The sequence below is a fragment of the Artibeus jamaicensis genome, unplaced genomic scaffold, assembly GCF_021234435.1.
Source record: "Artibeus jamaicensis isolate MK-2021 breed Jamaican fruit bat unplaced genomic scaffold, CSHL_Jam_final scaffold_1689, whole genome shotgun sequence".
NCBI classification, from domain to species: domain Eukaryota; kingdom Metazoa; phylum Chordata; class Mammalia; order Chiroptera; family Phyllostomidae; genus Artibeus; species Artibeus jamaicensis.
Genome location: NW_026522029.1, coordinates 6407452 through 6422214, shown reverse-complemented (window position 1 = coordinate 6422214; position 14763 = coordinate 6407452). Strand labels below are relative to the sequence as shown.

Genomic DNA, 14763 nt, shown 5'->3' with positions numbered 1-14763 from the left:
GCCTACAACCAGCCAGTGAACACGCACAGGACAGAAACCAGCCGGGCCGACGACGGTTTCCAGGGTTGGGTTGGTAAAACCTCCGATGCCGCAGAGCATCTCGGGGGGCGGACCCCGCACCAGGCGAAGGCTCTCTCCTCTCTCCCGGGGCGGGGCCAGGGCTGGGGCAGAGCACAGGCCTGGGGCCCACCCCAGGGAGAGGCTAGAAGGCACTGAGAACAGTATCAGATCAAGCACATAGAAAAGGTGGCCCATTCACACCAACTTGTCCCTTCAAAAGCATTTTGCCAAGCACCTGCTATGTACAGCCGAACAGTGAGCCGGGTGACGGTTCCAAATGGCAAGTCAGGTCAAAGTCAAAGCAACCAGCCCAGCCCTGGATGACACCGGCCAGACTGGAGGGGAGGGAAAAGCCTGCTTTCTCGCACTTATGAGGTTAAGGGAAACACCACTAAGGCTTCCTTCCCTGCCCACTAGTGTCTCCTCCTATACACGCGGGTGCCTGGGGGAAGGAAGGGGTGGAGCCCGCAGTCGGGGAGAGCACGCTCTCCCCTCAAGCCCCCTTCCCTGCCTCTTGCCTTTGCTCTCTGGCACTGTCTTCCTGCCCTCCACCAAGAAAATAAGTGTGAGGCCAATGTTGTCCGTCTCTGACCATGGACTTGGGCCTGGACCTACAGGGTAAAAGCTAAAGGAAGTCCATGGTCTGCCCAGCAACAGCATGAACCTGGACTTTCCTAAGAAAGCAGCCATGCATCGGAAGGCGGCATTTCCACGGGTCGGAAGGAAATGCTTCATTTATAAAATCCCAGTGGGCCTGGAACAGGGCTGGATGCGTGGCACTCACGGCCCTGATGCTTTTCTGACTAGTGCTGTGACAGGGTGGCCTGTCACCTCAGGGCGGACTGTGACACCCTGAGGCCATAAGAACAAAGGACTGACTCCGAAGGTCCGAGCGCAGGCCTGCCCCTTGTCAGCTCTGTGACCATAGAAACTCACTTAGCCTCTTTGAGCCTCACCTTCTCCATCTTCCCAGAACTCTTTGCGCCCTGCAGGGCTGTTGTGAAGACTTAGAGGTGACACGTGGCACACACTGATGCGCAGTAGACACATGTGTGCTGCTGTACTAACAGTGCAGTGACAGGTGGGTGGCCCCGGAGTCCCCAGGGCTGCCCTCTGAGACAACCCCACTTTAGCTCTGCTCTCTCCTGTCCCAGCTGGAGGTGTTGCTCTGGTTTCGTGAATCCTGTCAAGGGGAACTCGAGAGCACTGCACACGTCAGCTGTGTGGCCAGGCAGGTCCCTGCCGGGGGCAAGGTCCCCTCAGGAAAGTGAAGGGGTGGCCAGGGTCAGCCTGGAAGAGGCACGCGAGCCTGCCTCTTTTGACACCACGGCACACACCTCTGGAGCTCTCTTACCCCTAGTGTCCATTGTACCCCAAAGCCCACATCTGCTACCTGAGCCCAGAGAGACAAGGCCTAGTGACCAGACATTCTGTCCGCTCTGAAGCGGCTACTGGGAGCAGCATGTGTGTCAGGGTGGGAGGAGGGGCAGGATGACCTCCGTCAGACAGACGAGAGGTAAAGGCAGTGCCCCATCTGATGTGGCCTTCGCAAATGGACGATGACACCCCTTGCTCCCCCCACTACCTCCTTCAGTGTGGCAGAATGACAGATGTAATCATTTCTTTTTTTGTTTGTTTTTGATCATTCACCCAAGGACATGCTGTACTGATTTGAAAAAGAAAGAGAGAGATGTGAGAGAGAAACATTGATCAGTTGCCTCCTGTATGCACCCTGACCGGGGATCAACCCCGTAACTTAGGTATGTGCTCTGACCAGGAATCAAACCCACCACCTTTCTGGTGCATGGGCTGAGGCTTCAAGGGACTGAACCACCTGGCCAGGGCCAGATGCAATCATTTTCAAAGGTCCCGTCACCTGCTCAGTCATTCCCAACAAACCAGCACACGCAGCATTATGGGAAAATGCACACCAGAGCCACAGGGTTTCAGCCAGGAGAAAAATCAAATCACCAGGATGCCACCAACCGAATTGTCAAAGACCAAACGAAAAGCTTCATGAATTCTCCACCAGCAATAAAATAACGCTTCCTGCCTAAGCAAATATAGACCCACATATGAATTGTGAAAGGGGTTTGCATTAGTTTCAATGACTTGCAACGGCTGAAGCAGAAACCCTAAGAAGTACACGTTTCCCTAAAGCTGCCTTCCTTGGCGCTAATCCTGTTAGGGGAAAATGGTAATCTCTTTCCTGAGCCCCTTTCTCCTGATGCAAAGTTTCCCATCCCAGCCCCATAATTATTTTTCTGTGACCTCAGTTGGAGAAGGGACCTCTGGGCCGGCCACTGCGTAGTAGACAGTCACCTGTGACCTTCCTGAGTGTGACTGTCTCCCTCCCTTTGACAGCACTGCTGCGCGTGTGTCCCAGCCGTGATCCATTCAGACCATCGCACTATCGCCCAGTGGGCCAGGTCATCCAATCAGAACGCCAGGCTGAGAGGGCAGCACTGCTCCTTCTTCCATGAGGGAGAAACTCAGTGGGTGCCCTGCTTTTCAGAAAACCCAAATTCAGAGTCACTTACACAAAGTCTGCTCATTGCTACTGGACCCCTGAGCACCTGGGGCAGCAGGAAGGAGAAGTAAGGGAAAACAGCCTGCAAATGTACTCCAGACAAACGCAGGGAAGGTCCCAAAGGCGTGTTCTGGGTGTCTTCTGTTAACGGAAATCTGTGCCGTCTCGGCAACTCTCCCTGAATGACACTGCCCTGCACCTCCCCAGTTGCCACCCCGTTTCTCTCCCTTCCCTGCACAGATGCCGATAAAGATGCAGCGATCGCTCTCCACGCACATGCACAGAATGCGTGGCCGAAAAAAGAAACAGTGACTTAACTTTCTAAGTTTTATAAAACACACCAAAAGAAAGCTCAATTTGGAGCAAGCCATGGCCTCCAAACAAATCAGTCACGTGCCTCTGATGAGGCCACCTCCCTGGCCCACACAAGTGGGACAATCACCGCTGCCCCCCCCCCGCCCACGCCTGACACCATCCGGGGCTGCGCCGCCCCCATCCAGCTGGCCCTGCTCAGGGCCACCGGCGCGCACTTACCCCAGTGTGGTCATGGTGACGATGGTGTACCAAAAGGAGGCGGGGATGCTCGTGAACTTGCTGGCGGAGGAGCCCTTCTCGGCGTAAAACATCACAGTGGCGAAGATGATGATGGCCATGGTGAGGGAGAAGAGGAGGAAGCCGAGCTCCGAGGCACAGCTCTTAAGCGTGTAGCCCAGGATCCGCAGGCCCTGCGAGTGCCGCGAGAACTTGAAGATCCGGAAGACGCGGAAGACGCGCAGCGTGACGAAGGCGCCCGACACGTCCTCGTTGTTGGTCATGACCAGGCCGATGTAGTAGGGCATAATGGCCACCACGTCGATGATGCTCATGACGCTGCGGATGAAGCGGTAGCGGCTGGGCGCGGCGAAGAGCCGCAGCAGGTACTCCACGGTGAAGATCATGACGCAGGCCGTGTCCAAACAAAAGAAGGCCACGGAGTAGCGCTCGCCGCACGGCAGCTCCTTGCTGCCGGGCACCGTGCCGCACGGCACCGTCTCCACCACGTTGGTGATGACCGAGACGGCGATGAAGAAGCCGGTCACGTAGTAGAAGACCAAGGCCAGCGTGCTGGTGTGCGGGTTCTCGAAGGCCCGCCACATGGTCTGGCGGAAGCTGAGCGAGGGCATGGACTCCTGGTTGTTCTCCGAGTCGTTGTCGTCCATGAGCCGCTCGGCGTTCTCCCGCTTGCGGTCCTTGTACTCCTCGTAGCAGCAGTCGCCGATGATCTCGGGCAGGATGCCGTAGAAGGCCAGCTCGTCGTCGTAGGCCGAGATGCACTCGTAGCGCGGGTAGTGCAGCTTCCCCGTGCGGTAGAAGTTGAGCACGCAGCGGAACACCTCGGGGTCCCGGTCAAAGAAGTACTCCTTGGTGTCCTCGTTGAAGAAGAATTCCTTCTCTGTGCTGCCCAGCAGCGTGTCCGGGTAGCGCTCCAGCGTGGTCCGCCAGGTCTGGAACCTGCGCCCGCTCACGTTGAGCACGATCAGTTCGTCCTGCCGCTTGTTCTTGTCGGCCGGGGCCAGGGGCATGGGGCAGTTGGCCACCGGCATCCAGCCGATGGCCGCCGCCCGCGCAAAAGGCAGCCAAGCTGCCACTCCTGCCGCCATGGTGACTCCAGGTCTCGGGCGTGCGCCTGCGCAGACACGGTGCACAACAGCTTGGACTTAGTTCAGCGACCCCTGGGGGACGGGAAGAGAGAACGGAGAACCCGGTGAGTCGGTGATTGACATCCAGGTGGGTTGTGGGGCACAGGGAAGGGTCACTGGTGGGGGAAACAACCTCTGTCTTGCACACAAATGAGTTAAATCGAAATCACCACCCGGGACAGAGGACTTGACTCTTCTGTCCTCCCCTGTAGGAGGGCACCTAGCACGGGGCAGTGTGGCTGAGTGGGATCACCAGATGTTGTTGACTGCCTGCCAGATTGTCAGGTTCCCGGAGGACTCAGGAACACGTGGAGGGGAAGCCTCTTTAGCAGGAAGATGTGGGAAGGCCCCGGGAAATAATGAGCTCTGAAAGGTTATGGCGTTCTTACGAGTTTAAATTGGGAGAGGGTAAATGAGTTCTCATTAAACGAATTTCGAAGTGGGATAAACATGCTAATTTTTATTTCACTCTTCACCCACCAGGGTAATCAGGAATGGGGTGTGGGTGCAGGAGATCAGGTAAACACATTCTTTCTGCTCCTCACCAGTGAGGAGGAGGCTGGGCTCGCCCAGGCCTGGAAAGTTCTGAGATGGCAGGGGGCTCCCGTGGGCCTGGGGCCGCTGGAGCTCTGTCCCCAAGTCCAACGAAGAAGGCTGTCCCCAGTGGAATGCTCCTTTCTGGGACACCCAGCAACCTAGTGTGCAGTGGCCGCCCTCAAGGCCACGACAGAAAGACACAGGAAAGGCCAGGAGGCGAGGCAACGTCCCTTCCCCACCTCGTAAAGGGGCCCTTGGTTCTCGGTCACCTGCCTTTCATGCGTTGTCCCTCTCCCTCCCCGAGGAAGCGGATGGATCCACGCTCACTGCCATCTCCACATTCCTCGCCTTCTGTCTCCATCTGCCCACCAGCCTTCGCTCCCTTGGGTTATGTAACCACACTCTCTCCCCTGCCAGCCTGGTTCACCTGGCCCAGCCCACCCTCCACGGCTCCCCCCGGGCTGGGCCCACCGCTCTCCCAGTCTCCCTGCACACGCAGCTCCCATCGCCTGCCCGGATGGAGGGCACGATGGCACGGAGAATTCTATCTGGCTTTGGGAAACAGATTTACCTCCCCAGATCTGCCTTTTAAAGACGATAGTGAGATGACTCTGCAATCCCCAAATGCACACCATCTGCAGAGAGACATGTGGTGACACAGAAACGCACGCAGCGGCGACGGGCAACTGTTTGGGGTTCACACGCTGGCGTTCACGAATCCTAAAGTGATCACTCAGAACCAGCCCTGACTCAGAATTCTGGGACCCTCTGGAACGCAGTTGCTGTGGCTCTGTGTTTAAAGAAATGAGGCAGAAGTGAGTCTTCTAATGGGATTGGAGCCTCGCCTCTGCCTGGCAGCCCCGCTTCCTTCCCTGACTCCCAGCCCTGCTGGGGTTGCCAGACCTCTACCTCCTCCCCCTGCTGAGCTGCCACTGGCCGGTCCCCCCTGGATGCCTGTGAAACTGGACATCATCAACCCGGATCTCCCTCCTTGTCGGAAGCTGCTCTTCCCCCTTTGCTCTGGACATCCCTGACCCCAGCCTGTCACCTCGACCACCTTCTGCATTGCTTCACTCACTGAGTTGCCAAATAATGAGACAATGGCTCTTACTGCCCCCATTAAGCCCCAGCTCCCTCAGGCCCCTCCTCCCAGGCCTGCTGATCTTCACCAACCCCCAAGCTCATTTCTCCTGTTCCCCAGAAATCTCTTCTGCCCCGAGTCATCTCCCTAAAGCAAGGTTCTGATGCTGCCTTTCCCCACAGCCTACAAAATCAAACCCACGCCCCTTGGCCCAGCCTCCCAGCATTTCCACAGTCGGATCCTAGCTCGTCACTCCATCGCCACGTCCCATGCACCCAGCCAAGCCTCCAGCAGCGAGATCACAGGCCGGCTCCCAGACAGGCCTCATGGGGCTCGGTCTCCAGGCCCTCTTCCTTCTCTTGGCTACATCGTTCCCCTTCAGCCCTCCTTTCAGAGACCCACCCGGCCCGCACCCTGGCGGTGACGCTCCCCACCATGAAACTCTCGCCTCTTTTGGGCTCCCAACCCTGTTCCCCCCTCTTTTCTAGCACCCATCACCCTCTGGCCAGGATTACAGATGCTTTCAGCGAGTCTTACTAATAACCATAGCTAACAGTGACCAAGCAGCTGCTATAGGCTGGGCACTGCGCTGCCTCCTGCAGACCACGCTCACAGCAGCCCCAGGAGCAAGAGCCTGAGACACAGGGGCCAGGAAGCGGTTGAACAGGCGCCCTGCTGCCAGCAAGCAGCCTGCGCCCACCCCACGGCAGTGCAGCCCCAGGGCCCTGCAAGGAGAACAGCAGTGGAGACCTCCCAAGGCCTGACTGCAGCCAGGCACCGCACCCCATGCTTACCCGCGCCATCTCAGCTGACCCCACCAACAGCCACTGCCCTTGTCCCCATTTTGCAGATGAGCAAGACAAAGCATGAGGAGACGTACTAACTGATGCAACAAGTGGGCAGAGAGGTGTAAACCCAGGCAGTCTCAACGTGCTCCTTCGGTGCAAAGGCCAGGCTGCCCCCGCTGTCACTGGACGACCCAGGAGGGAGCACAGCGCAGCCGGGGTGCTCAGGCCGTGAGCTCCAACCGCCAGCCACTGTCACAGACGTTGTGTGCGCGCTGTCGGCTGCTCTCCCTGTCTTGCTAGAGCCTTCCAGAGGTTTTCGAAGGTGGGCCCGACCCCTCCAAGCCAACACTAAACTCTTTGAGGACAGACCTGGATCAAAAGAATCCAACTGACGTGCCTCTGACCGACTGTGCCCTCAGCCGAGTTTTCTCAAGGCGCCGACCTCTGCCTCAGTTTCCCCATCTGCATGCAAAAGGCAACATTCACAGGTGCCTCTGCTCCTCATAAGGGAGGTTGATTCAGATGCCACAGAAGACAACAGGCGTGACACGGACGTCCCCGATGAATGTCACCACTGAGGGAATCAGAAAGACGGCACAGGACTGACGAGCCCTTGGTTCCAGGAACGGAGGGAAGAACGGGGTCATTCATCCGCAGCAGCGGGCAACCCACCTGCCCCTGCTGGGAGATTCGGGGACACGCCGTGAGCGTTTTTCATGGTCAAGAAGTGCACCCGGTCGCTCCCGAGGCCTGCTGGGGGCCTGTGTCGCCCTCCGCCCATGCTCAGCTGGGTGAGATCTGAGGAGCAAGGGGTCTGGGAAGCGAGCCCCCGATGTCAGCCTCCGTCACAGACAACTCCAGCTCCGACGTAGTTGACATTGACTAAGCACTGCCAATGCCCCGGATCCTGTCTCAGGTACTTTTGTAATTCGGATTGCATTTATCTCCACAAAAATTCCCTGACGTGGGCATTTCCACCCCCAAGTTTTAGGGTAAGGAGACTGAGACCCAGAAGTTCCCTCTCAGTGGCTCAGTTCGGGGTTTCCAGTAGTTGACGATTTCCCCACAGGCCGTTGATCAGCTCACCGCCAAATGGTGTCCCTGACCGAGGTGTGGCCAGGGCCCGATGCTCCCCCAGGAGAGGGTGGGTCAGGGGCTCGGCTTGCCCAGTCCCGGGTGGCCAAGAACACGGGCTCGAGAAGCCCTGCACGCCAGTGTCAGTTCTATGTGAATGTGTGAAAGCAAGTTCCTGTCACCCTCTGGGCCGCACAGCTCCCCTCTCCCGTAAAATCGGAGAACTGGACAAGAAGGTGACAAGGAGCCTGTTGGCGGTGGTCACCCTGGTTCCAGGATCCCCAGGCTGTAACTTAGGGCTCAGTGGGACCTCTTCAAAACTGTCACCCGTGCAAAGCGGGGAGCGGAGCATCGGGGTTTGTTGCTGCGGGGTTGGAGGTAGCTGGAGCCTCTTCTTAGCAAAGGCAGTTCTGGGAATTCATGATGAGGCTGGTGCCCAGAACAGGGCACAGAACCTGCATCACTCAGAACCCAAGGCTGTGGGAGGCCCGGTCCACCCACTGCACCCCTGGAGGGCAAAGGAGGGCCCTCAGACTCAGGGCCCTCAACCTCTGACCCTTAAACAGCCCTCTCTGCTTTATCCCAGAATGGAGCTCAGAGAGGCAGGGCCTTCAGGGGATTTGAGTGTCAGAGAGTAAGAGAACGCTGGGCCAGGAGGCACCCCGTGGCGTCCTGCTTGGGCCGGACACTGCAGTTCTGCACCCGAGAGGACGATGCCTGTCCTGCCATTCTTCTGACGCCGCCTCCCCTCCACTCCCGAGACCCAGCGCCTGGTCCTGCCCCTGCCCAGCCGAGCCCCCATCCCCTTGCTGTTCCGTCCTGGCCATCCTCCTCTTCCCCAAGGGCCACGGGCCTTTTCCCAGCTGCTTTCAGGCGAATGACTGAGAGCTGGGGAGGGAAACACAACCCCTCCCTGTCATTGAGGCCTCTGGTCCCAAGGCCAAATCTTTATTTACCCTGTGCTGTAATTCAGGACAATCCTCCCAATGAAGGGCAGGAAAGAGCCAGGCTGACTCTAGAGACTCAAGCCCTATCCCCCTGATAAAAGGTTCCAAAAAAAGTGGGGGGAGCAATTACCCACTGCTAGTTTCTGGGTGTGTGTGTGTGTGTGTGTGTGTGTCCGGGCGGGGTAGGGTCCAGGGCTAGAAAGGAGAGGAACAGTGCCCCACCGGACACCATGCCCCCGGCCACGGGAGCCACCCTCCACACAGCCCTGAAGGCACGGCCAATCCAAGTAGGGCTGCTGGGTGGCTGTCACTGCAGCTCGGGCCCCGGTGGGCACCAGCACCTCCCGGAGCCGACCTGGGTACGGATTCCTACAGCAGGCACAGCGGTGCGGCCCCATTTCCAGCCAATGGCACGGCACACGCCTCAAATGCCAAGGTTTTACTAGGACGTGGACGCCTTACAAATGAAAAATCTGAAGCTATTTTTGTTTTTTGGCAGAAGAGTTTGACAGTGGGAAAGATGGGGGGTGGGGGCAGGCCAGGGAAGAGACATTTAAAGCAGGTGAGTGCTGAAATGACAAAAGCAAAAAAAAAAAAAAAAAGTCCTGGAAAAGGGAGACCGAAGGTCCCCTGCTGTCAAAAGTCGGCTGTTTAACAGCTTCTGTTTGGGAGGGAGAGGGGCCAACCGTGGGCAAGGCGAGCAGGCAGCCCGTCCTGGGCATTGACGCCTAACCTGGGGACAGGCTCCAGGCAGTGAAAATGTCACATCACCGAGCTCTGCCCTCTGGCGACCTCGGCAGAGCGCTGGGGGCGCAGAGCCTCTCTGGAGACTTTTACTTCCCACAATTTTCTATCACGTGGCCCAGCCCAGAAGGGGGCCAGTCCGGGGGGAGGGGCGGGTCCTGACGACCCAGGGAGCGGTGTCCTGTGCCCACAGGGCAGGTTTGGGCAGGCATGAGACTGCGGGGGTGCCACGCTGGGATCATAGGGGTGCGGATACGGGACAAATGCACAGGTCCCCCCTTCTCCCACGGTGCTGCTTCTAGGCTGACCAGGGCACTTTTCCTGGACTGGTGTTTATTTCCAGCCTCCCCAACAGCAAAAGGGAAGACGACGCTCCTAATCCTGCTTCCTCTGGGGGCCTCTTGTGTATTTGCATTTTGTTGCATTCAAGTAGTGACAGGAAAGATAAGCACATCGATTCCTGACCGTGTGCCAACATGTCCACATGGGGAAATGTACACACGCTTTGCACTGAATTCGTGCACGCCCCGGCCCCCTTCCTCCAGGCTTAAATCACCCAGGTGCCCTTTAAGAAACGGTAAATAAGGCGTAAATTTAACCCTCGCACACATTCATGCGAAATACCCACATGCAATCCTATAGCAACCCGTGCAGGATCTTATAAACAGACAGCGTTGTGCCTAGGACGATGAGAAAGTTCAGACGCCCTCTTAAGAAACACAACGGAGCCTTTGCTATAAGGTTCCAGGTCCGGAACCTCAGCCTGTTGCTGACATGTCACGGCTGCCCGGGATAAAAAAAAGCAGGACATCTTGGACCTGGTTCAAATGTCAACACTAAGCAAGTGCAGGAATTCAGTTGATTCCAGGTAACTTCTCTGCCCAGTCCCTTCCGCGCCTTATCCTCAGTGTAAACACCTCGCAAAGTGAGTCTTTCGACCCCCTCCCCGGGCCGCGCTGGCCCTCAGAGGCCCTTCCCGGAGCTCGCAGGGCAGACGCGGCGTCGGGCAGGACCGGCTGCGCGGGCCCCCAGCCGCTGGCAGGCACACCGCCGGCTCCCCGGGCTGGAGAACTTTGCGAAGCGCCCCAAACTGCTCCCTGCTTCCGACCTCGGCCATTTCTCTCCTCGGCTCACGAAGAGCGGGGGGACCGAGCCAGCCGTCGCCGCCTGCCGCCGGATCCCGGGGCGCTGCCTCTGGCGCCCCGAGGGAAGGCAGGCCAATGGAAAGAGGGCAGAGGCTCACACCCCCAGCCCCCAGCCTCCTCTCGCCCCGCTGCCAAGAGGTGGCTCCGCAGCCCGAGGGAACCGACGCCCCCGGGCCGGCTGCCTGCTCCCCCGCGGTGCCGGCCCCACCCCCAACCCTTCCGGCGCCCGGGCGCCCACCCACCCGGGCTCGGGAGTGGGAGGGTGCCGCGTGGGCAGCTGGAGCAACAGGCGTGGGAGCCGCGCTCCTTACACTTCCTGGCTCCAGAAGGCTCGGTCGCGTCCCTCTTACCTTCGGCGAAGCAAGTCCGGGCCCCGCGCCCCGAGCGCGCGAGGGAGCTCCGGCAGGGGGCCGCGGAGGCGCGGAGCGCCCAGCAGCGCGGGGGAGCGCCCGGCAGCCGCCTCCTCGCAGGCGAAGTCTCGCTCCCTCCCTCGCTCCGTCCGCTGGTGCGTCCGTCTGTCCGTGGGCCCCTCCCTCCCCCGCCGCCCCAGCCCCGGTTCCGCCGCGCGTCCCCTCCCCGCCTCGCCGCCCCGCTCTCGGGCTCGCGGGCTCGCGGCTACCCTCGCTCGCTCCCTGCCCCCGCCGCTGCCGGCGCCGCGCGGAGCGGAGCCCGGCGGGCCACGGGCTGCCTGGCGAGGTCCCTCTCCTGAAGGGGGAGGCGGCGGGGGCGCGGCGCGGGCGGGGCGGAGAGAACAGTCCGGGGGAGGCTGCGAGACTGCGCCCTGGGCTCCCGACCGATCCCCGCTGGAGAGCGGCTCGGGCCCGGCTCGGGAGCGCGGGGCCGCCAGGCAGCAGAGAGCGAGATGGGGAGGACCCCGAGGCTCGCGGCGGAAGGGTGCCCAGGGCGAGGGCGTGTGAGGGGGAGTGACTCCCCGCGCAAGGGTGTGAGTGCGTGCGTGTGTGTGTGTGTGTGTGTGTGTGTAGAGGGGCGCGCGCGTGAGCGGGGGCAGGGGCCGCAGAGGGGAGGCAGATCCTGGTGCGGCTCCCGGGGCGACTGGAGGAATCCTAGGGTGTGCCTGGAGGTGGCGGGGTGTGCGGACGCGGGTGTGAGCGCGTGTGCCGCTGAGGGTGGGCACAGGGGTGAGCGTGGCAAGGTGAGCTCTGCTTGGGGGTGGGGGTGGAGCGCGGTGTAGGCGTGGGTGAGAGCTCGGGGGCGTGTATGGTGGGGGCCCGGGAAGACGCGGCCGGGAGAGCCAGTGTGTGTGCGCGTGGGGTATGTGGAGACCTGGCTGGGAGTCTTTTTCCCACTGACTGTCCACGCGACACCAGCCGTTTCTGCGAGCCCAGCCACCTGGCGAAGTGGAATCCGCCACCGCGCAAGCTTTCCGGCTCGCGGCGCTCTTAGCCCCGGGGTGCTGGGACTGGACCGGGCGGGGGTGGGGGGCGGGGGTGTGGGAAACATTCTGTCCTTACCCCACGCGAGAGCCGCTCTCCTCCCAGAGCGCAAGGGGCACCACCTGAAGGTAGGGATTCGCCCTCCCGTCCCGCCACGTGTACCCAGGACCCAGACTCCAGTCTGGACTCGGGAATCTGAACTCCCCACCCGGGTCTGCCCAAGCCTTCAGTCCGTCCCCGAAGCCCATGGGTCCCCAGTGCCTGGTGCCCCGGCCTAGGACGGCCAGCGGGCGGGCGGCACGTGCCACAGGGCCCGGCGCCGGAGCCCCGCGCATCCCGGGAGAGTGGCGTCCGGCCCAGGATCCCACACTCGCGCCGGCGGCGCGCGGAGGATTCGGTCCCCGCCAGCCGAGCGGACCCGCGGCTCTAAATTTTCCCGTTTCCGGCGCCGATGCCCTGAATCCGGGATCTCGGGCTGGCGCCGGGCCGCAGGGATCGACACGCAGGGCTTGAGCGGTCCTAGTCCTGGGTGCGGAGAGGTGGGTGCCTGAGAGAGAGACCGAGCACAGAACCGAGTGTGCGATGAGGGGGAGGGTGTGCTCGAAACGCTGCGCGAGCGCGGGCAGGGGCTGGAGCTGGGCCTCCCGGGTGCGGAACGGGGCTCCTGGCTCCTGACAACCCGGCGCCCTGTTCCCGAGGAGGGGATGGGGCAGGTCCTTACGATCCAGGCCCCTGTAGCCCGCGGGAGCCAGGAGCCCCTCTCTCATTCCCTCCTCCCACCCTCCCCAAGGCCCCCTCCAGGGCGTCAGTCTGCGAGGTGCACAATTGGCCCTTCAAGAGGTGGGCGTGGGCTGTGTTAGCATTTGCCTGGAGTCCTAGAGCCGTGTGGGATTTGCATACTGATTTGCATACAGTAATAATGATTAACAACACTGCCACTCCCTGGCAAACGGGGGAAGAATTCAGGGAAGGCCCTGGCGCGGCTCCCACCTCCCTTCCCTCTGGGGAAGAGTTAATTTTCTCTCGACTGGACTGCCAACCGCCCACCTCAACCGCTGGGACCCCTGGGAGCCCTCAGACGCTGGGTGGGCAGGTCCAGGAGGGGCCTCCAGCCCTCCACCCGCAGGTCCAGTGTGGGAGAGTTAAAACCCAGTGTTTTATTTCTGCCCAGGTTTGAACTCCTGTATATTGCTGTCTTTGCTTTGCACCTTGGGGGCGCTCAGCAGTTGGGTAACCCCAAAGCTTGGGGGCTTTTGGGAGCAGTTAGGGGAGAACATCCTTTCTCCTCCGGAGGTCAGCTGATGGGACTCTGCGGTCCTGCGCCTGGTGGCCCTGCTGGAAGACAGGGCACTGATTCGGACACTTGCCCTCCCCACACACGGCCGGCCCCATTCCTCCCAGGCTTTCATCTCAACATTTAAGCAAAAGAGCCCTAAGCCATGATCTTCTTTCTGCTGAGAACGTCCAGAGGAAACTACGGAGGACTTGAGTTTCTACTCTGGGCCAGTGTGGGTTTTATTTACCAGCCTTTCTCGCAACCAGGTGGGTGACCTGGAAAATGAGGGAGAGCAAGTGATGGGCAGAAAGGAGGTCCCCTGACTGGGCAGCTGGAGGGGGCCCTCCCCTCGCAAGTCCGTGCCCCCGCAAGCCCCCGCCCTGCCCCGCTCCACCGCCTCTTCCCAGCACTGTCTGGCTCCCCTTCCCCCTCTCTGCCTCTGGCCTGGCCTGGCCGGGATTTCACTAGCTTTTCCCCCATGACACGGCCGCTTTTCCTTTAACTCTCAGCTTCTATTTAAAAAGCTAATTTGGGAACTTGTCGATGCTCCCAATTCAGACATTTTAAATAGGAACAGAAAGTCAGGAGCTGCCAGGGCACTAGGTTTCCTCCCCTCGCCACCGACACCGCTGAGGCATTTGTTCAGTCACTGCGCTGCCCCCCCCCCCCGTGGTGGTGTGTGTGTCTGTGTGTCTGTGTGTGACTGAGAGAGAGAGAGCGCGAGCACAAGCTCGGGGTGTATTTCCGGCTCTTTTCTATTTAAAGGCGGTGTTCCTGCGGACAACTGTTGTCTGTGTGTATGTCCTCTCCAAGCTGCGAGCACGTGGGGCCCTTCTCATGTCCCGCGGCTCTGGCTGCCTTTGGCAGAGCTCGGCACTGTGTGGCCCGGGAGGGGACCCTGCTCCGCTCTGAGTGTGCAGCCTCTTGGCTGACAGGCTGGGCTGGCGAGTCTGCGTGGCTCTTTCCAGGGGCGCTTCTGTTCGGCTGGCGGTTTGCAGCTGTGCCTCGGCCCTCGCTGCTTGCGGATGTCCCACTTCAGCCTCCGGCCCCACAGTGGGGTGGGGGCTGGAAGGGTGGGGCCACCCGCCTGGGGGCTGCGGGCTCTCCACCTCCAGTGGGTTGGAACCTGCTTCTACTGTTCACTAGCTGTTCGATCTCAAGGAAGCCACGTCACTTCCGTGTGCCTCGATTTCCCCATCTGCCATGCCATGGCAATAATGGTGCCACCTACCTTCTGAGATTGTACCCTCACAGACAAAGCACTTGGCGCCTGGTCACGGGGAGTCTGATGTAGCTGCCGGTTGTCGTTGTTCAAGGCTGAGGTGGTGCGGGCAGCGGGTGTGGAGAAATCTGCCAGGGGAAGAGCAGGTCTGCTGGGTTGTGTACACGTGGGCAGATGCGCACCTCCACGCACGTGACTATAAAAACACCACAGCCCACAATGGGTCAAGTTCGCCTTGGTGAAATCATGGGTGGATTCCCTAAACTTCAGAAGAGAGACTGTCGGT

The 14763-nt window shown here is 60.3% G+C and overlaps 1 protein-coding gene across 4 annotated transcripts in view; it reads right to left on the bottom strand.

Moving 5' to 3' along the window:
• The window catches only part of KCND3 (potassium voltage-gated channel subfamily D member 3), a 183458-nt gene extending 168953 nt beyond the window's left edge, over positions 1-14505 (bottom strand). Inside the window, exons 1-2 of one of the 4 annotated variants that reach the window (XM_053655896.1) lie at positions 14487-14505; positions 3125-4302 (exon numbers count right to left, since the gene is read on the bottom strand). In XM_053655896.1, the coding sequence (XP_053511871.1) occupies positions 3125-4230 (1106 nt within the window). In that variant the 5' untranslated portion in view covers positions 4231-4302; positions 14487-14505. Of the gene's footprint in view, positions 1-3124; positions 4303-5377; positions 5443-10935; positions 11091-14486 lie in introns of those variants that run through there. The other 3 variants (XM_037152421.2, XM_037152422.2, XM_053655897.1) reach the window with 3 other exon arrangements.
• Between the last annotated feature and the right edge of the window lie 258 nt (positions 14506-14763).